The following is a 22,325-nucleotide window of genomic DNA, read 5'->3' on the forward strand; positions in this document are numbered from 1 at the left end:
TTGAAAATGCCTATCCACTAGTATAATCTATTGCATACACTACAAAACAGACATACCACCATGGGTTTCTTCACAGCACCCAAACAGATTGAATGCATCGCTCAGTTATGCATAGAGCCGTCTCATAGTGGAATGCTCTGCCAGAGGTTACTCTCTTAGCTTTACAAACAGAACATATTGAATCACAGCACCTCTCCTCTAAAGAGCTCATTTAACTGGATATAAGAATATAGTGTTTAAATAGTATGTGTTGTCTCTTGGCATCTTTCCAATATCAAAGTCTTATTTGTGTAATTGTAATACCTTGGGTTGTTCTAGTCTATTACGGTTCTGTATTTTGTCATGTATTTGTACGTTTCATGTGGACCCCTGGAAGAGTAGATGCTGCATTTGCAGTAGCTAATGGGGATCCTAATAAACTAAACAGGGTAAAGGTGAGGACTGACATAACTGAGGAAAGAGCTGCAATAAGATAGGACCAACTGGGGAAAAACTACTAGTCATTGGATAAACTCCTGGCTCCTGGCCTCCTGGCCCCTCACTTTTTTTGCGGTTCTGTGTGGGGGAGGTGGACGCTGAAGTGCCGTTGACCCCGCCCTCCTCCTCCTCTTTGGGTTCATTCTTAATCTCCGGCTTCTTCTCCTCCTTTGTCTCCATTGGCTCCTGCTTAGGTTCCGCCCCGTCTGGCTCCTCCTCCTTGACCGTGAGGGGTTTGGTGTCTTTTTGGTCTTCGTCCTGCTATGGGGCACAGCTACATTTAGATAATTTTGTAGGACACTACGTTTTGAAAGATGGAGGGCAACATGGCCACCGTACCAGATAACAAGGTGAGTTCATATGAATTGTAATATTTCCATCCAAGAGCACCTGCATTCATAATGTACATATAAATAGAAAGCTCTGGTTGGTCAAGTGTCTTGTAGTCAATATTGATCCTCACCTCCATTTTGAAGTCGCTAGGCTGCTTTTTCCCCGAGCCACAGTCGTCGTCCTCGTCGTCCTCCTCCTCGTCTTTGAGCTCGGCTTTGTGCTCCGTTTGGGCCACGTCTGGTGGGGCCTGTTGGGAGTGGACCTCTGCCACCGAGCCTGGGGTAGGCATGCGGTTATCTATGCTGGCTGGCGCCTGGGACAGCTAGAGGGGAAACATTTGAGAATAACCCTTCAAAGCGAAGGCTGGGTGCTGGCTGTTGACTGGCACAACAACAAGTCATTAAGAGCTGGCATGTGAAAGAAACACCATATTGTTAATAAAGCTTTAGTATCACTCCAATCATGCTGCTCCTTCAATAGACCTTTTTAAATGTGGAAAAGCTGCATGACAGCACTGAGGTGCTGTGACCGTAACAAAGGCTGCTATTTATTTCCTGACTACATGACCTAAGCAGGAAATACTCTGGGGCCCAAGTGAAAGAATATAACTAGCCATGAGTTATCCTTGTCAGTTCACCAGGTCAGGATAACTCCCTATAAGAGTGTTGTGGATCCTAAGCAGGTATTTTACCGGGGTGCTGGGGGGCTGCACTGAGCTGGGCTGCGTCTGGCTGGGGGTCCCCGGTTGCTGATGCTGCAGGGGCGTGAGCGGCTGGGAGGGGGCAGCAGGGGACTGCATGCCCAGGGTCGAGGGGGGTCGGGCGGGGAGGCCGCCGCTGGGGACATGAGTGGGGGTGGAGGACGGTGAAGGTTGAGCCTGGGGGGGTGGGTGGGAGTGGGGGTGCTGGAGCTGCTGCAGGTTAGCCGAGGCGTTGGGTGGAGGGGTGCCGCGGGGCAGGGGGGGCGGCTGGGATACAGAAGTTGCAGTTAGAGTTCCATCTACTATTACATATCACACAGAGTTACAAACCTACCCACTCAGACACGTACATATTCACAGAGTTACAAACCTACCCACTCAGACACGTACATATTCACACAGAGTTACAAACCTACCCACTCAGACACGTACATATTCACACAGAGTTACAAACCTACCCACTCAGACACGTACATATTCACACAGAGTTAAACCTACCCACTCAGACACGTACATATTCACAGAGTTACAAACCTACCCACTCAGACACGTACATATTCACAGAGTTACAAACCTACCCACTCAGACACGTACATATTCTAACACTACACTTATATTGACAACCATGAACACATACAACGCAGCTTCTTCACATATGATCAAACCAACAGCAGAGATTATCAATGCAACAGATCACAAGCCCCATCTGTGTGAGTGTCTCCCTCCTCACCTGAGTGACAGCTGCCTGTGCTTGCGGCTGGCCGAGGGAGCCCAGGTTGTTCATAATCATTCCCCCGCCAGGGGCGGTGTTGGGAGAGAATTGGCTCTGGGGCATGAACTGGCTCTGATTGGCTGTCTGTCCCACCATGCTGTTGGCGTGCTGTCCCATCATGCCTTGCACCTGGGGCATCCTGGATGGGGACATACCCATCTGGGGAAAGGAGAAGAAAAAACAGACACGTTATAGAGAGGAAACCTCTATCTTGCATTGAGGCCTTGCCAAGAATAACTACACATCTAAATGAGATCAGAACTGGGTTCAAATACTACTTCAAATTCATTATTTGTTCAACTTCAGCTGTGCTTAACTGAAGTTTCCGGGTGAAATGGAACCAATAGAAAAGTCACAAAAGTGCAAACCCCACCAACCTGTTACTCCAGGTCTGAATGGGATACAATAACACACACGCCACCAAGACAATACTCCTTATGAAAGGCCTGCGGCGTAATAAACTAACAGTGTGCTGACTAAAAACCAGAAGGCAGAGAGGCAACAACTAGAAGTAGATAAACATTCAACAGTAAAAACCATAAACAGTAAAACTCCAACCCAACTCATTTAAGACATAAACAATGCTCAACCACTTTCCCAGTAGAAACAAGGAGGCTACAGGGTACATTTATTTTTGACAGCACCCCTTTTCATTTGAATAAAACCTTCCATACATATTTGCCCATTGTAGATGTGCTCAGAAAGTGACATTTTGGACCTAAATGCCAAAACATTCCAGAGATAAAGTTGCTCAAAGTTCACCTATTTTGCATAGCCCACCATACAAGCATTTCACAACACCAGCAATAACATCTGCTAAATATTGGATTTGACGAGACATCCATTTCATCACTGGAAAAGATAAAGGGTTCAGGGTAATGATATTTAAAAGCGTATCAAACTATTTATAATTTAAAAAAGTGTATAACATACTTTCTTAAACATTAAAACGTCAATTACCTAAAAACTCTTAAACTCAGATTTTTCTCTCTCATATTCACATGTAGCTTAGACCTTATTTGACATGATCTGAGGTTGTGTTGTGCCTGCCATCGGTTGAAACAACATGCTCTTGAATACAGGGTGTTTGTTATTGCAGATAAATGTACTAAAATGGGAACCAAATGCAAATGTCAAAAATGGTACCACAAAGACGGTTGGAGGTCCACACGTCAGAGAATGTTGACTTGAATGGGAATATGTTGTTTTAAAGTATTCTTGTCAATCTTCCACAGGAAACCTACTGAAATCATAGAAATACAGACAATATAATAGACATGACCATCTCAGTTGACATTCGACGGAGGGTGGACCGGCCTCAATCTTTGTGGTAGTAATTAGAAGTTAGTTACATTTACATTTCAAATGGTGCACGAGCTAAATTGCAGTGGTCTGAAGGAATCGGTCCATTCTATTCATTGTGTTGATTTGATTGAAATGACACCCACCCTGTATTCAAGGCCATGTCAAGGCAAGTGCTGATTTCAAGGTTTTACTGCTAACCTACAAAGCATTACATGGGCTTGCTCCTACCTATCTCTCTGATTTGGTCCTGCCGTACATACCTACACGTACGCTACGGTCACAAGACGCAGGCCTCCTAATTGTCCCTAGAATTTCTAAGCAAACAGCTGGAGGCAGGGCTTTCTCCTATAGAGCTCCATTTTTATGGAATGGTCTGCCTACCCATGTGAAAGACGCAAACTCGGTCTCAACCTTTAAGTCTTTACTGAAGACTCATCTCTTCAGTGGGTCATATGATTGAGTGTAGTCTGGCCCAGGAGTGGGAAGGTGAACGGAAAGGCTCTGGAGCAACGAACCGCCCTTGCTGTCTCTGCCTGGCCGGTTCCCCTCTTTCCACTGGGATTCTCTAACCCTATTACAGGGGCTGAGTCACTGGCTTACTAGGGCTCTTTCATACAGTCCCTAGGAGGGGTGCGTCACTGATGTGATCTTCCTGTCTGGGTTGGCACCCCCCCCCTTGGGTTGTGCCGTGGCGGAGATCTTTGTGGGCTATACTCGGCCTTGTCTCAGGATGGTAAGTTGGTGGTTGAAGATATCCCTCTAGTGGTGTGGGGGCTGTGCTTTGGCAAAGTGGGTGGGGTTATATCCTTCCTGTTTGGCCATGTCCAGAGGTATCATTGGATGGGCCCACAGTGTCTCCTGACCCCTCCTGTCTCAGCCTCCAGTATTTATGCTGCAGTAGTTTGTGTCGGGGGGCTATGGTCAGTTAGTTCTATCTGGAGTACTTCTCCTGTCCTATCCGGTGCTCTCTCTAATTCTCTCTTTCTTGCTCTCTCTAATTCTCTCTCTCGGAGGACCTGAGCCCTAGGACCATGTCTCAGGACTACCTGGCATGATGACTCCTTGCTGTCCCCAGTCCACCTGGCAGTGCTGCTGCTCCAGTTTCAACTGTTCTGCCTGTGATTATTATTTGACCATGCTGGTCATTTATGAACATTTGAACATCTTGGCCATGTTCTGTTATAATCTTCACCCGGCACAGCCAGAAGAGGACTGGCCACCCCACATAGCCTGGTTCCTCTCTAGGTTTCTTCCTAGGTTTTGGCCTTTCTAGGGAGTTTTTCCTAGCCACCGTGCTTCTACACCTGCATTGCTTGCTGTTTGGGGTTTTAGGCTGAGTTTCTGTACAGCACTTTGAGATATCACCTGATGTACGAAGGGCTACATAAATATATTTGATTTGATGTGTCTCAACCGATGGAGGCACAAAAACCTCATGTGATGTAAAGTAGGGTCAAAGCTACAACACGGACAGCAATATTCAAACCTTGTCGCAGATTTTTTTTAAGCAGATTCAAGTCTTTTGCATAAAAATCTGTGTAATTGTCCCGCAGAAAAACAAAACCTTATCCCAGGGTTTTCAGAGGATTGAGGTGAGTTATGTAACTTTTTAACTGGTCTTTGCTCCTTCCATATTTATTTTCACTGCTGATAATAACCATTACCCATACAAGTATGCTGACACCACAATACTTGAACGCACAAAGGGATCAACAACATTGGATTCACTCCAATTTACTGGCCTGAATGACAAAGTGAGAAGAAGCCTGTGTTAAATCCATTCCTAATCATCCATTCTGTAAATAATATTGAAAGACAACACTTTTTAGCCTAAATTAAAAACTACGGGGTTGGGTCAAATCCAAGAGTGAAACCCTCTCCATTTTGAAGTATTGTGGGGGCAGCATCATGTTACGGGTATGCTTGTCACCGGCAGGGTATGGGCAGTTTGTCAGGATCAAAATAAATATGAAAGGAGCAAAGCCCAGGTAAAAAGTTAAGGTCAACCCGCCACAGTTTTCCTTTTCAGCTATTTTTTATAACTTTCTTTCACTTTGAAAATGTGGAGTAGATTGTGTAGAAAAAAAATCTAATTTAATCCATGTTTAACACCCTCAAGGAGGTGAAGACTTTCTATAGACACTAGTGGAGCAAGACGGGGAGAGGGGGAGCGAGCAAGACGGGGAGAGGGGGAGCGAGACGGGGAGCGAGCAAGACGGGGAGAGGAAGTGCGAGAGGGGGAGCGAGCAAGACGGGGAGAGGAAGTGCGAGAGGGGGAGCGAGCAAGACGGGGAGAGGAAGTGCGAGAGGGGGAGCGAGCAAGACGGGGAGAGGAAGTGCGAGAGGGGGAGCGAGAAAGACGGGGAGAGGAAGTGCGAGAGGGGGAGCGAGAAAGACGGGGAGAGGAAGTGCGAGAGGGGGAGCGAGAAAGACGGGGAGAGGAAGTGCGAGAGGGGGAGCGAGAAAGACGGGGAGAGGAAGTGCGAGAGGGGGAGCGAGAAAGACGGGGAGAGGAAGTGCGAGAGGGGGAGCGAGACGGGGAGAGGAAGTGCGAGAGGGGGAGCGAGACGGGGAGAGGAAGTGCGAGAGGGGGAGCGAGACGGGGAGAGGAAGTGCGAGAGGGGGAGCGAGACGGGGAGAGGAAGTGCGAGAGGGGGAGCGAGAAAGACGGGGAGAGGAAGTGCGAGAGGGGGAGCGAGAAAGACGGGGAGAGGAAGTGCGAGAGGGGGAGCGAGAAAGACGGGGAGAGGAAGTGCGAGAGGGGGAGCGAGAAAGACGGGGAGAGGAAGTGCGAGAGGGGGAGCGAGACGGGGAGAGGAAGTGCGAGAGGGGGAGCGAGACGGGGAGAGGAAGTGCGAGAGGGGGAGCGAGACGGGGAGAGGAAGTGCGAGAGGGGGAGCGAGACGGGGAGAGGAAGTGCGAGAGGGGGAGCGAGACGGGGAGAGGAAGTGCGAGAGGGGGAGCGAGACGGGGAGAGGAAGTGCGAGAGGGGGAGCGAGACGGGGAGAGGAAGTGCGAGAGGGGGAGCGAGACGGGGAGAGGAGGTGCGAGAGGGGGAGCGAGACGGGGAGAGGAGGTGCGAGAGGGGGAGCGAGACGGGGAGAGGAAGTGCGAGAGGGGGAGCGAGACGGGGAGAGGAAGTGCGAGAGGGGGAGCGAGACGGGGAGAGGAAGTGCGAGAGGGGGAGCGAGACGGGGAGAGGAAGTGCGAGAGGGGGAGCGAGACGGGGAGAGGAAGTGCGAGAGGGGGAGCGAGACGGGGAGAGGAAGTGCGAGAGGGGGAGCGAGACGGGGAGAGGAAGTGCGAGAGGGGGAGCGAGACGGGGAGAGGAAGTGCGAGAGGGGGAGCGAGACGGGGAGAGGAGGTGAGAGAGGGGGAGCAAGACGGGGAGAGGAAGTGAGAGAGGGGGAGCAAGACGGGGAGAGGAAGTGCGAGGGGGGGAGCAAGACGGGGAGAGGAGGTGCGAGGGGGGGAGCAAGACGGGGAGAGGAAGTGCGAGAGGGGGAGAGGAGGTGCGAGAGGGGGAGAGGAAGTGCGAGAGGGGGAGAGGAAGTGCGAGAGGGGGAGAGGAAGTGCGAGAGGGGGAGCAAGATGGGGAAAGGAAGTGAGAGGGGGAGCAAGACAGGGAGAGGAAGTGCGAGAGGGGGAGCAAGACAGGGAGAGGAAGTGAGAGCAGGGGAGAGGAAGTGAGAGAGAGGAAGTGAGAGCGGGAGAGAAGGAGATCCAGAAGGAAGGAAAGAGTTAACTGGGGCATAGAGGGAGCATGGAGGTCTCACCGCTGGGACAGAGCTCATGTTCATCTGCTGCGAGTGGTTCATGGGCGAGGCGGCGCGGGCCCCCATGGGCGCCTGGGACATCTGCACGTTCTGCATTGCCATGGGGTTGAACTGATTGATTCCTATGTGGGAGAGGAGAAGCACACACAAACACACAGTTCACACACACAGGATTAGTGTTGTCTACAATACACATGAGATGTTGTAATTAATAATCCTATGCTCTGATGAGCAGGTGAAGGAGCCACTGAGTCAGTTAGGCGCTAAATCATAACTTTTCACAAACTTGTACATTTCCTGTTAGTGTTTTCACTATAATTTGTTCTGCCACGGTGGATGGTGGGGGGGGGGGGCACCCCAGGATATTTTTTGTAGAATGACTGATGTCATTTACAGTGGCATTAAAAATACATTCTACTCCAAAAGTGTTTAGATACCAGGAGCCCAATAGCATATTGTTAAAAACATACATGGCACCATTCCATATTATCAGGCAGGTGTTTTATTAGCAATAAGAAAGGTTTTTTCTGGGTCAAAAAGTGGCTACATTTTCCCCCATGGAGCCAAGAGAAAAATGTACAATTGTCAAGCAATTTTTTCAGCAAATCTACACATTTTGTCATGGAGCTGACAGAAAATGTTGCAGTGTGAATGCTAATTTCTTGCAATTCTATTCATTTTGCCATGGCTAATTATATGCCCCGCATGCCCGGTCAGTAATTCAGCCATTCCAAACGTACTCCAAAATTCATTGTTTATTTTCTTGGTTTTGTTCTTTTAGCTTCTTAAATGAATACAGGGGAAACACTGGCTCTGATTATATAAATAAACATTTACAGAGAAACAGTTCCTGAAAAAAACATTTACACTATTTGCGTATTGGGAGTATTTACCCTTTACTATGTTAGTGATTATAGTATATAATCAACTGGCCACCAGGGGGGTTGACAGTCACTTTACTATGTTAGTGATTATAGTATATAATCAACTGGCCACCAGGGGGGTTGACAGTCACTTTACTATGTTAGTGATTATAGTATATAATCAACTGGCCACCAGGGGGGTTGACAGTCACTTTACTATGTTAGTGATTATAGTATATAATCAACTGGCCACCAGGGGGGTTGACTGTCACTTTACTATGTTAGTGATTATAGTATATAATCAACTGGCCACCAGGGGGGTTGACAGTCACTGAGCAGTTGACTGTCTGAATGAAGGGAGGGAGGATGAGAAACAAGTGTTGAAGTGTAGGAGAAGGACTGGTACCTTGAGACACCTGCATGCGGGGCATGATCTGATTTGGTACATTGGGCATAGGCACAGATCCATCTGGAAGAGAGGAGGATGAGGTGGTCAACATATCATATACCAAAGCTTCCAAATTAGCTAAATACAGCCTCAAACACCGACTTTAACCAAACATGTCATTATTCTGTTATAGGCCCAAATGCTAGTCAAATTTCCACCGCCAATGCATGACTGATAAAAAGAAGGGTTGGCCCCACACATAGGATGATAAACATAAGTGATTATGTTGCTCCCTCCTTCAATAGAGGGGTCTACAGAGGTCCAGGGAGGAGGGTACTCACTGGCTGGCCGTGGGGACTGGCCAGGACCCATGGAGTTCGGCTGAGGGGGCATGCCAGGCTGCTGCTGGGCCCCTGGGCCCCCCACTGCCATGGGGCCAGGCTGCTTCTGGAGCCGCGAGCGCCTCTTCTCCTCCAACTCCTTCTGGATCTTATAGATCTTCTCCGCCAGGAAGTGGTAATACTCGTCCTGCAGAAATTGACAACACCAGATTAGAAATAACGTATACTGAACAAAAATATAAAGGCAACATGTAAAGTGTTGGTCCCATGTTTCATGAGCTGAAATAAAAGATCCCAGAAATGTTCCATACACACAAAAAGCTTATTTTCCTCAAATTTTGCGAACAAATGGGTTTAGATCCATGTTGGTGACCATTGCTCCATTGCCAAGATAATCCATCCATGTGACAGGTGTGGCATATCAAGAAGTTGGTTAAACAGCATGATCATTAAACAGGTGCACCTTGTGCTGGGGACAATAAAAGGTCACTAAAATGTGCAGTTTTGTCACACAACACAATGCCACAGACGTCTCAGGTTTTGAGGGAGGGTACAATTGGCATGCTGACTGCAGGAATGTCCACCAGAGCTGTTGCCAGAGAATTGAAAATGTATTTCTCTACCATAAGCCACCTCTGTCGTTTTAGAGAATTTTACAGTACGTTCAACCGCCCTCACAACCGGAGACCACGTGTAACCACGCCAGCCCAGGACCTCCACATCCGGCTTCGTCACCTGCGGGATCGTCTGAGACCAGCCACCCGGACAGCTGATGAAACGGAGTATTTCTGTCTGTAATAAAGCCCTATTTTGGGGATAAACTCAATCTGATTGGCTGGCCCGGGCTCGGGCTCTTGGTAATGACTGGAGAAGAATGGTATCAAATACATCAAACACATAGCTTCAATGTGTTTGACACCATTCCATTCGCTCGGTTCCAGCCATTATGAGCCGTCCTCCCCTCAGCAGCCTCCACTGGAGTTCATTACCCTGCTGTTGGCAGACTGGTACATGTCCCCTTCCACCTTCCTAGCGTACGCCACCAGGTTCTCCATCCGCCGATCCTTCAGTGCTGCGGGGTCTGGGGTGGGGAATATGGCTTGTACTCTGGAGGAGGACAGGGAGAAGGAAGGGATGGTGGAGGGAAAGAGGGACAGCACAAAGGGAGAATTAAACAGTGAGTTGGAGTAGCGGCAACCTCAATCAGAAAATTGCTTTTCCTTCCAGAACACTGATCTGAACGGGCGAGGTAAGTGAACACAGTGGGCCAGTCCCAAATCAACTCCTATACCTTTAGCCCTACGGTGACAAAACCATGTGGGTTGTCCACCTATTAAACCCCGGTAGATTCATGGTCATTGAGGAGAAAAAAACATTGAAGGAATAGAATGCAAGCATCTTGGTGTTACTTACAGTTTGTGCACCAGGTGGGTGCGTAGGTCCTGAGTGACGTGCTCGTGCCACGTCTTCCTCACCCCCGAGGCAGAGAGAGGGTTGGCGCCCGGCAGGTTGCCCATGCCCCCCATGCCCAACCCGTCTGGCATCAACTGACTGGAGGACGGAGAGAGGAGAGCAAGACCGCTTAGGAAACATGTAATCATAAGAGTAACACCAAGGTAACTATGAGAGAATAACTTACTTGTGTAATGCTGTGTCAGGTAACTGAGCAGAAAGAGTGGCATTGTAGTTATCAGGAATTTAACCCCAATTTCAGCCTTTGCCAACCCTTTCATATATTCAAACAACGCATTCAGGTGAGAAGTGGTGGGGAATTGCTCATAAATATTCATTTTGGGGGTGGGTAAACATAGTTGTACCCGATCAACACTTTCTCACGAAAGTATACTTACCAGAAATCCACTGGCACGCTCTGATAACATTGTGTGCATTGCGAGCAAATATGGCTCTGCTCTGTTAACTCAGTGGTAAGGTGATGACATCTATCTGCACTGTTAACTCAGTGGTAAGGTGGTGACATCTGCTCTGTTAACTCAGTGGTAAGGTGATGACATCTATCTGCACTGTTAACTCAGTGGTAAGGTGGTGACATCGGCTCTGTTAACTCAGTGGTAAGGTGATGACATCTATCTGCACTGTTAACTCAGTGGTAAGGTGGTGACATCTGCTCTGTTAACTCAGTGGTAAGGTGATGACATCTGCTCTGTTAACTCAGTGGCAAGGTGGTGCCCTCTATCTGCACTGTTAACTCAGTGGTAAGGTGGTGACATCTGCACTGTTAACTCAGTGGTAAGGTGGTGACATCTGCTCTGTTAACTCAGTGGTAAGGTGATGACATCTATCTGCACTGTTAACTCAGTGGTAAGGTGGTGACATCGGCTCTGTTAACTCAGTGGTAAGGTGATGACATCTATCTGCACTGTTAACTCAGTGGTAAGGTGGTGAAATCTGCTCTGTTAACTCAGTGGTAAGGTGATGACATCTGCTCTGTTAACTCAGTGGCAAGGTGGTGCCCTCTATCTGCACTGTTAACTCAGTGGTAAGGTGGTGACATCTGCACTGTTAACTCAGTGGTAAGGTGGTGACATCTGCACTGTTAACTCAGTGGTAAGGTGGTGACATCTGCACTGTTAACTCAGTGGTAAGGTGGTGACATCTGCTCTGTTAACTCAGTGGTAAGGTGGTGACATCTGCTCTGTTAACTCAGTGGTAAGGTGGTGACATCTGCTCTGTTAACTCAGTGGTAAGGTGGTGACATCTGCTCTGTTAACTCAGTGGTAAGGTGGTGACATCTACCTGCACTGTTAACTCAGTGGTAAGGCGGTGACATCTATCTGCATTGTTAACTCAGTGGTAAGGTGGGGAGTTCCTGACATCTTTCGGCGCGTGTGGAGTAAGTTCCAATTTCCCATGGGGCGTAAAAAAAATATTTAAATGTGGATTTTTTTTGTTTGTTGCAGTATTGTGTTGGGAAAAGTGCAATCATCACATTGAAAATTAAGATATGGAGCTCAATTCAATCAGCACTGCAGTAACTATTTTACCTATGATCAAATTAACTCTCAGGTTGGTCTTGGGTAGTGTATAAAAACCTACAACTACTACCAGGCCAACCAGTCTCACAGGTAGGCTATCACTTCTCAGAACTAGAAGTGTGTGGGCACGGGATGAACATTGTAAATAAAGGATTTATAAATATATCTGCCACATGTAAGATTACAACTCAACCATTGAAATATGAGCTGTTTTAGCACACTGTGCCACCAGTCATAGCAAAAAAAATGAGTTGACATGACCATTGTCATCCATTTCTTGTTACGATACATGTAGCTATGAATATAAAAGTATAATCCTCATAGCCCACATGTATCATTTTTCTTGGTTAATCATGTAGATGTGTATGAAACAGTAAGCAATAACATTTCATTTGGTCATATGCGGAAATGTGCCTTACTGCCTTTTGAATAGTGGTCTAGTCAAGGAAGAGTCACGCAAAATATATTGATTGGCACAGTCCCCTCACCAAGACCATCGCCAAATAAAGCGCGCGGTCACCTACGCCTCGAGGTGGTACCACCCAGCACATCTACAAGGGAGTGGATTTCATACCAAACTCTTCCCTTTGAGATGATGTAGAGGCACCTTCAAGGCGCCTCTACATCCCGATTTCAAATGGTAGAGTAGAACTGCTAAGGGTAAAAAGAGCCAGATCAAAACTTTCAAACTTTTAAAATAAAGACCAGAATTTACATGTTTCACTAGAACTACTGAGCCAAAAACAGTTTTTATGCAGATGTTTTTCTTCATCATGAAAGCTACTATTTAAATAGAATATACAGTGAGCACCAAAAGTATTGGGACAGTGATATTGTTGTTTCGGTTCTGTACTCTGGCACACTTGATTTGAAATTATACAATAACTGAGGTTAGAGTGCAGACTGTCAGCTTTCATTTTAGGGAATTTTCATCCTTATCGCTGTTCATCAAAGTATTCAGACCTTCACTTTTTGTGGTTGGGCCACTCAAAGACATTCAGAGACTTGTCCTGAAGCCACTTCTGCATTGTCTTGGCTGTGTGCTTAGGGTCGTTGTCCTGTTGGAAGGCGAAGAGTCACCCAGTTTGAGGTCCTGAGCGATCTGGAGCAGGTTTTCATCAAGGATCTCTCTGTACTTTGCGCTGTTCATCTTTCCCTCCATTCTGACTAGTCTTCCAGTCCCTACCGCTGGAAAAATATCCCCACAGCATGATGCTGCCACCACCATGTTTCATTGTAGGAATGGTATTGTCCAAGTGATGAGTGGTGCCTGGTTTCCTCAAGATGTGGCGCTTGGCATTCAGGCCAAAGAGTTCAATCTTGGTTTCATCAGACCAGAGAATCTTGTTTCTCATGGTCTGAGTCTCCTTTAGGTGCCTTTTGCTGAAGAGGGCTGGCATGTGCCTTTTACTGAGGAGTAGCTTCTGTCTGGCCACAACGAGAAAGACCTGATTGGTGGAATGCTGCAGAGATGGTTGTTATTCTGGAAGGTTCTAAAATCTCCACAGAGGAACTCTGGAGCTCTGTATGAGTGACCATCGGGTTCTTGGTCACCACCCTGACCAAGGCCCTTCTTATGGCTGGGCGGTATATCAAATTAATTTGATTAATTCGAATGTATGTTTTTGCGCGATATTCCAAATGCCTGTATCACAAGGATGAAGGTTTGGTTCTTTTTTGTTTTTATGAGCATTTATGTCCGCTTGTTCTCGTGTTGTATTTTTGGTCTGGTTTGTTTAGCTCCTCTGTGCACCTTCCCATTTACACCAGAGAATAATAGAGAAGTTAAATTTCTAACAATATCCTTTATGTCTCAACTACTCAAATTGCGTGCAGACACTACTAAAACAAGAGTATCAATGAACACAGAGTCAGGAACATGAATGCTCAGTTTGATGCGTGCGGCATAGGGGTACCACGTACCATTAGCAACACATTAGTCAGTCAATTATACTAGCTGTCTAGTCTGTTCCATAAACTTGCAATAAGCATAAAACACAAGGAATTAGCAAATCGCTCTCATTCTGAGAAATAAGGTAGGCCACTTGATTTCAACATTTAAATGAAGTGGACAGGCTAACATGCTGCTCAAACAGTTGGAGATTGACAGAAGGGTGTGTTCGTAACAATTCAACTGTTCTACCTTGTTAGCTAGCAAATAGATCCACGTTGGCTAAACTTGAAATATAAATTAGCTGGCTACTCACTAACACGTTGGCTTGTGCATGAGAGATTGTTTCTGATACCTGTGTTAACCTCTCTGCGCAAGAAACCCGCTGGCGGGCTGAAATTCCACAACATACGGTGATTGCTACATAAATAGTCATATTAAACATTCATGAAAATACAAGTGTCTCACATGGGTCGAAAGCCTAGAATCTGGCTAATCCAACTGCGTTGTCAGATTTAAAAAAGGATTTACTGCGAAAGAATACGATGCGATTATCTGAGCATAGAGCCCCATAAAAAATGTTTTTACCAGCACAGGCGTAACATAATCACAAACTGCATTACAATAAATCGTTTACCTTTGACGATCTTCGTCTGTTTGCAATGCCAATGCTCATTGTTACACAATGAATGATCTTTTGTTTGATAAAAATCCGTTTTTATAGCCTAACACGAAACATTTTGTGAACCGCTTGTGTCGTGAATTCCGTCTCATTCCATTATTGACGACACATTCCAGGTAAATACCCACACAGAAGGTGACTTTTCCAGTCATGTTTGGTTTCACTGCAATCAACTGGTTTGTTTGTAACACAAACGTGATGGGCCATTTCGCAGGACGTATTGACTGAAAGAAACCGATTTGAAGACAACAAGTCATGACATCATTGTGCACCAATTGATTTGCCCGCTGTTTCGCTGATTGACTGTCTTTTAACCCAATGACCACTGATCGTCTTGAAATCTAGCTGGGTAGATAGCCAATGAGCTGAGCTAAACGGCAATACGCCATGTTTATGTGTTGCAAGACCAACCCATGTAGTAAGCTTCAGCGTAAAGTGAGTCATTCGCTATTGAAGTTTCATACCGGAAGAAGCTACGCATAGTACGCACTGCATTGTTTGGTGAACACGCAGATTCAGCTGTTTATATATCAATCATTATTGGCTCGAAGTCAGGGAAAGCTAAATCTAAGTCTAGATATACAGATGTACACACAATTTTAGAATAAATTGATTGGGAAGGTGAGACAGATTGTTGTAGGACGCTTCATTTAGCAATTGTGGAGGAATATTTTTTGAACGGGAGAGAACATCGTTTTGGACTGGTAAGTTCTTATCATGCTAATGCCCTTGTTTGAAATTAATAATAAACTTTTTTTTTTTTTTTGAAGCAATATATAAACATGTCATGAAATGTGAGATGCGTGTGCCTGCCGCCCCACCCCAAACCACATGAAATAGCCTATTTGAGGCTGTTGAGGAGAGTGCAGGACCACATCAATGGCCAAAGTGAAATGGAGACAGTAGATACAGCGGGTTTGTTGTAATATAATAAAGACAGTAGATCTAGCAGGTAATAATAATATATTCAACCTTCAACTCATATATATATATATATGTTTATTATACCTGTTGATACAGGGCTCATGTGTGAAACTATTCTAACTGAACATTTTCTTTCACAGTGACACTGACTCCGAATGGGAGTCTTATCCGGTGTCCTGTGTGAATTTAAGTATGTTCTCTCTAATACTCTCTTTCTCTCTACCTACCTGGCATGATGACTCCTTGCTGTCCCCAGTCCACCTGGCCTTGCCGCTGTTCCAGTTTCAACTGTTCTGCCTTTGGCTATGGAACCCTAAACTGTTCATTTTTACTCTTGAGGTACTGTCCTGTTGCACCCTCTACAACCACTGTGATCTCCACCCAGCACAGCCAGAAGAGGACTGGCCACCCCTCATAGCCTGGTACAATTCTAGGTTTCTTCCTAGGTTTTTGCCTCTCTAGGGAGTTTTTCCTAGCCACCGTGCTTCTACACCTGCATTGCTTGCTGTTTGGGGTTTTAGGCTAGGGGTATATAAATTGATTTGATTTGATAGAGGACTGAGTGTCTTCCAAATATTGAAAGTGTGTAAATAGTTACCCATGTTATATATATAATTTTTTCCCATATATTTGTTAGAATACCATTTTGGTATTTTGTATATAGTTATTTGTTTCAAAATGTATACCTTCACCAATTTGACCACTTGTGTGGGACACCTGGTGACTTCATGATAAATGTCATGTAGCACACTCATTTTGGAAGTTATCATTCTGAAACTTTGCACAAGTACTGTTGCCCTCTTATATTTTTAACTGAAATTGTCCACATCATCCTATCTGAATGTTTGTTTTATCTTGTTCATTTTAAAGATAAAAATAAAAAATGTATGTTTTTTCATTATTTTATCTAAACCAGATCTATTGTGTGTTCTCCTACATTCAATTGACATTTACACAAACTTCAGAGTGTTTTCTTTCAAATGGTACCAAGAATATGCATATCCTTGGTTCTGTGCCTGAGCTACAGGCAGTTAGATTTGGGTATGTCTTCAGGCGGAAATTGCACAAAGTAGGGGGGGAGCTGCAAGAGGTTTTAATGTTCTATAGCCTGCTACAAGAAGTGAGTCATTAGTGAATGTGCATTATACATGGTTTTTGTTCAATTTGTAACAAAAAAAAGGCATTTTCAGACTTGAAATCCAGATCAGTGATTGCCTGCGATTGGTACCCTTCCCCCAGGTGTGTGCCTCAACACAATCCTGTCTAGCAGCTCTACGGACAACTCCTTCAACCTCATGGCCTTTTGCTGACATGCACTGTAAACTGTGGGACCTTATCTAGACAGGTGTGCGCCTTTCCAAATAAACTCGAATCAAGTTGTAGAAACAACGATGATCAATGGAAACAGGATGCAAGCACCTGAGCTCAATTTCGAGTCTCATAGCAAAAAGGTCTGAATACTAAAAGTTATTTTTTTTTTAATGGTTTTCACTTTGTCATTATGAGATATTGTGTGTAGATTGATGAGGAAATGTTTTTAATTAATACATTTTAGAATAAGGTTGGAACATAAAATGTGGAAAACGTGAAGGGGTCTGAATAAAATGAATTGTAAATAATGTAGTGTCATTTTGGAGTCACTTGTAAATAAGAATATAATATGCTTCTAAACACATCTACATTAATGTGGATTATAGCATGATAACGGAGTCCTGAATGAACTGTAAATAACAATTAGTGAGAAAGTTAGATGCACAAATATCATACCCCCACTAAAATGCTAACCTCCCCTGTTAATGTAATGGTGAGAGGTTAGCATGTCTTGGGGTATGGTATAAAATGCTAACCACCCCTGTTAATGTAATGGTGAGAAGTTAGCATGTCTTGGGGGTATTATATAAAATGCTAACCTCCCCTGTTATTGTGTGGTGAGAGGTTGGCATGTCAAGAAGGCATGATATTTGTGCGACTAACTTTCTCAAATCATTATTCACGATTCATTCAGGACTATCTGTAATCATATTAGCATCCACATGAATGTATAAGTCTGTAGAAACATATTCTATTCTCACTTACAAAAGTGCCTCCAAAGTGACAATACATTACTTACCATGAATTTATATTTGGCACAAACTCATCTGGAACACAAACAAAACAAACAGCAAATGCATCCACCAAATTTGTTGTCACAAGCTTAATGCAATCATTTCAAGCTAGGAATATGGACCCAAATATCATACATTTGACTACCTTAATACACAAGTGAATTAGTCCTACTATTTTTGTTACCCTAAAACAGGGAGGACTATGTACAATAAGTGCTGTAATTTCTAAACGGTTCACCTGATATGGATGAAAATACCCTCAAATTAAAGCTAACAGTCCGCACTTTAACCTCATAGTCATTTGATCATTTCAATGGGACAGGGACAAAACAAAAAATTGTCACTTTCCCAATACTTTTGGAGCTCATTGTAAAAATGTTGAGTGCTGCTGTACACTGTAGTGGGCCCAGCTCTGTACCACCCAGTTGGAGTGATCTAGGGCACAGAATTAAGAGAGACAATCTAAATGGGTGAGCGGACTCACTTGTTGAGCGACGAGGGGAGCGATGAGTCCGAGAGCATGCCGGTCTCTGAGGGCACGCCCACCCCTCCTCCGGCCATGTTCATGTTAGTGCCTGGGAGAGAACACAGCCAACCAGAGGCAGCATTACCACCAAAACAGTGACCGATACCCTCACTATACCACTTCAACTCATCACACGAGACCCTTATACAGAGAACTATACCAAAATGATTTAACGAGTCAACCAATCAAACAAACCAATCATTGGTTTTAAATAACTATTTCATGTGTCTGGGATTTCATCCTCTGGGATTTCAAATTGTGCATATTTGCAAACCCAAAATTTAATTGGGTTGATTCAGTTGAATCAATCGTATGCATCTATCAACCCATTTTTACATTTATAATTGATTCCTTCAGCAGATGCTCTTATCCTATTGTCCTCAAGTGCTTTACAGTAACCTAGCCTAAAACTCCAATGAGACCAAGCAACATTCTTACCTAGTGCATTGATGGAGCGTAGCTGCTGCCCTCCCTGGGCTGTGTTCTGTCCTCCAGGTCCTCCCTGTCCCTGAGCAGGGGACTGGTTACCATAGGGCAGGCCCAGGGCAGCGTAGGCCCGCTGCATGGAACTGGGGTCGATGTGCCCGCTGCTGACCCCACCACTGTTCATGGAGGAACCCGGGGAGCTGCCGGGAGGGCCTGTGCCCACCGTGGCATTGATGGCACTCTGCAGGCTGGCGCCGGGCGAACCCAGCATGGCTGGAGAGAGAGAGGAGACATTTTTGAAACATTCAAAGAGAAACCTTATTGCTTTGGCAATACAATAACTTTTGTATCAAATTGAAGAGGGTGGTGGGTGGAGAGGGAGATGAGTAATTATGAACACAACTGCACATAACCCACCAATCTCCCCCAGTTTTCAAACAGAACTACAGTTAGGACTTGGGCCTATGTTAATAAATCACTAGTATGCCCTTCCAGAGAAGGTCTGCCGTATGTTACGTTTGATGAAAAGCAATCTACTGATTGGCAAAGATTAAGTCAATTATTTCTTGTTAAACAAAGCAAAATTGTAAAGCCTACATTTTTTATGATCTAAAATAATATTTATCTGTTTCCACCCAAAGATCCTACTACTGCTCTATTCCTCACTGTATGTTGATCTGTGACCAGCAGAGAGAATATGCAGGTTGCCTCTGTGGGGGATTTAAAATCGGTCACCGGTTTTCTGGCCAATCAGAGAGATTTCTCCCCCTGAGCTCCTCCCCCACAGATAGAAACTCCGGAGCCCCTCCCCCAGGGTGTCAGATTACAGGCCCAGCATTCTACAGGAATCCTTCACAGCCAGCACAGAGCGAGCCAGCACAGAACAAGCACAGAGCACAGCTAGGGATACGGCTGCAGGTGGCGCCACTGAAAACTTCACTCACTCGCTCTAGGGTTCTATGCTCTCAGCTCAGCATGCTTCTCTGTTGACAATTCAGTTACATTGTAAAAAATTTTAAAAAATATGAACTTACATACAAGCCCTTAATCAACAATGTAAGCCTTTCACTGTAAGGTCTACACTTGTTGTATTCGGCGCATGTGACTAATTCAATTAGATTTACATCGCAAATCATTTATAGCTCAAGTGTGTTATAGTGTGGAATGCATCTGTTGTAAATTAAATGTGTCAGTTTTTGTATCTATGCCTACAATATGTAAATACATTTAAATTAAATGCAGTTTTTGTATCTGTGCCTACAATATGTATATACATTTAAATGAAATGTAATGTGGCAGATGTAATACTGAGACAGATTTCTGTATGAAAACTGGCTGAGGGGCGACAACAACCGGTTTATCTACAGTGCGTTCGGAAAGTATTCAGACCCCTGTACTTTTTTCACATGTTGTTACTTTACAGCATTAACTCAATCTACAGACAATACCCGCATCCTTGAAATGTTCCTACAACTTGATTGGAGTCCACCTTTAGTAAATTCAATTGATTGGACAAGATTTGGAAAGGCAAACACCTGTCTATATAAAGTCCCACAGTTGACAGTGCGCGTCAGAGCAAGAATTGTCCGTAGAGCTCTGACAAGATTGTGTCGAGACACAGATCTGGGGAAGGTTACCAAAAACATTCAGCAGCATCGATGGTCCCCAAGAACACAGGGGCCTCCATTATGCTTAAATGGAAGAAGTTTGGAACCACCAAGACTCTTCCTAGAGCTGGCCGCCTGGCCAAACTGAGCAATCTGGGAAGAAGGGTCTTGTTCAGGGAGGTGACCGATGGTCTCTCTGACAGAGCTCCAGAGTTCCTCTGTGGAGATGGGAGAACCTTCCAGAAGGACAACCATCTCTGCAGCACTCCACCAATCAGGCCTTTATAGTCGATTGGCCAAACGGAAGCCACTCCTCAGTAAAAGGCACATAACAGCCCACTTGGAGTTTGCCAAAAGGCACCCAAAGGACTCTCAGACCATGAGATTATCTGTAGCCATTATCTCTTTGGCCCGAATGCCAAGCGCCACATCTTGAGGAAACCAGGCACAACTCATCACTTGGAAAATACCATCCCTACAATGAAGCATGGTGGTGGCAGCATCATGCTGTGGGGATGTTTTTCCAGCGGTAGGGACTGGAAGACTAGTCAGAATGGAGGGAAAGATGAACAGCGCAAAGTACAGAGATCCTTGATGAAAACCTGCTCCAGATCGCTCAGGACCTCAGACTGGGGCGACGGTTCGCCTTCCAACAGGACAACGACCCTACGCACACAGCCAAGACAACGCAGGAGTGGCTTCAGGACAATTTTCTGAATGTCCTTGAGTGGCCCAGCCAGAGTCCGGACTTGAATCCGATCAAATATCTCTGGACAGACCTGTAAATAGCTGTGCAGCGACACTCCCCATACAACAAGACAGCACTTGAGAAGATCTGCAGAGAATGGGAGAAACATCCCAAATACAGGTGTGCGAAGCTTGTAGCGTCATACCCAAGAAGACCAGGCTGTAATCGCTGCCAAAGGTATTTCAACAAAGTACTGAATAAAAGGGTCTGAATACTTATGTAAATACTATATTTCTATTATGTTTTTAAAATACATTTGCAAAAATGACGGGATACAGAGTGTAGATTGATGAGGAACCAAAACAATTGAATCAATTTTAGGATATGGCTCTAACGTAACCAAATGTAGAAAAGGGGTTCTGAATACCTTCCGAATGCACTGTATCTACTTGAATGGCTATGCTAATGCCAAAACACCTATATGGGAGGATATTACACAAAACCCAACATTACACACACACACACGTGTGATGGACTACGGGTCCTAGGGTAAAACAACAGGTACTCACGCTGCTGGTTCCTTTTGTCGCTGGCGTTCTTCAGCGGCAGGCAGACGGGACAGTCATGCCGCGTGCAGTTCTTCCAGTGAGAAATGATCTGTCTGGACGACGCACAGTGAGCCACTGAGGGGATAGAAGGATAAGAGAGGGGGAGGAAGAGAGAGAGGGAGGGGGGGAGGAGGGAGAGAATGATGAATGAGAGAAATGAAAGAGATTGAATGAAAGACAGAAAAAGAGCAAGAAAGATGAGGGATGACAGAGAAGGCAAAGAGTCATTGAAAAACACATACAGTAGCTATGACAAGATGACCACTTCCTGTCCAAGACACCATATAAGCTGGGCAAATAAACACCCGGGCACATAAAACATGCTTTTGCCCAGTAAATCACAGAGCCAAAGAAAAAACAACAGAAATCAAAAGTTAGTAACTATTCCAAGCCTAATGTGACTGTTGCCTAATGGGCCCTGTGGACTAACAGAAAGGTACCATTGTGTTCACACAGTCAGATAATTGCTGTAATAGATTTGATTTAGACCCAGGGAATGGAAGTAAATAGTTGTGATTGCTCAGGAGGAAGACTCCAATAACAGCATGATTAGGGGCTTTAGAGACCCACGGTGGTGAACATCCTACTGATATCAATGCATTAACTTAAGTGGAAGTTAACATTCATCCCTTCAAGAGTATAAAAGAGGTCATTCTACTCCTGCTAACATCAAATAAGTCTCATCCCAGAGTTTATATTACTTAAAGAAAAGCCTCAAGTATTTGAGTTATCATTAATAATTAGGGCTAGGGTTTATTTTCCTGAATTTCTGCCTGACTGACGTGCCCAAAGTAAACTGCCTGTAACTCAGGCCCAGAAGCCAGAATATGCATATAAGTAGCATTGGATAGAAAACACTGATGTTTGTAGAAATGTTACAATAATGTATGCAACTATAACACAACTGATATGGTAGTGGA

The 22,325-nt window shown here is 45.1% G+C and overlaps 1 protein-coding gene across 5 annotated transcripts in view; it reads right to left on the reverse strand.

Moving 5' to 3' along the window:
- Positions 1 to 22,325, reverse strand: part of crebbpb (CREB binding lysine acetyltransferase b) — an 80,056-nt gene that overhangs the window by 19,034 nt on the left and 38,697 nt on the right. For 2 of the 5 annotated variants that reach the window (XM_031814221.1, XM_031814219.1), the window contains exons 5-16: positions 21,367 to 21,480; positions 18,515 to 18,775; positions 18,035 to 18,125; positions 10,369 to 10,506; positions 9,945 to 10,062; positions 8,956 to 9,142; positions 8,633 to 8,695; positions 7,364 to 7,485; positions 2,241 to 2,441; positions 1,502 to 1,777; positions 941 to 1,132; positions 543 to 735 (exon numbers count right to left, since the gene is read on the reverse strand). In XM_031814221.1, coding sequence (XP_031670081.1) covers positions 543 to 735; positions 941 to 1,132; positions 1,502 to 1,777; positions 2,241 to 2,441; positions 7,364 to 7,485; positions 8,633 to 8,695; positions 8,956 to 9,142; positions 9,945 to 10,062; positions 10,369 to 10,506; positions 18,035 to 18,125; positions 18,515 to 18,775; positions 21,367 to 21,480 — 1,956 coding nt within the window. Of the gene's footprint in view, positions 1 to 542; positions 739 to 940; positions 1,133 to 1,501; positions 1,778 to 2,240; positions 2,442 to 7,363; positions 7,486 to 8,632; positions 8,696 to 8,955; positions 9,143 to 9,944; positions 10,063 to 10,368; positions 10,507 to 18,034; positions 18,126 to 18,514; positions 18,776 to 21,366; positions 21,481 to 22,325 lie in introns of all 5 variants that reach the window. The other 3 variants (XM_031814218.1, XM_031814220.1, XM_031814222.1) reach the window with 2 other exon arrangements.

This window comes from Oncorhynchus kisutch, unplaced genomic scaffold, assembly GCF_002021735.2.
Source record: "Oncorhynchus kisutch isolate 150728-3 unplaced genomic scaffold, Okis_V2 Okis06b-Okis10b_hom, whole genome shotgun sequence".
Taxonomy (NCBI): domain Eukaryota; kingdom Metazoa; phylum Chordata; class Actinopteri; order Salmoniformes; family Salmonidae; genus Oncorhynchus; species Oncorhynchus kisutch.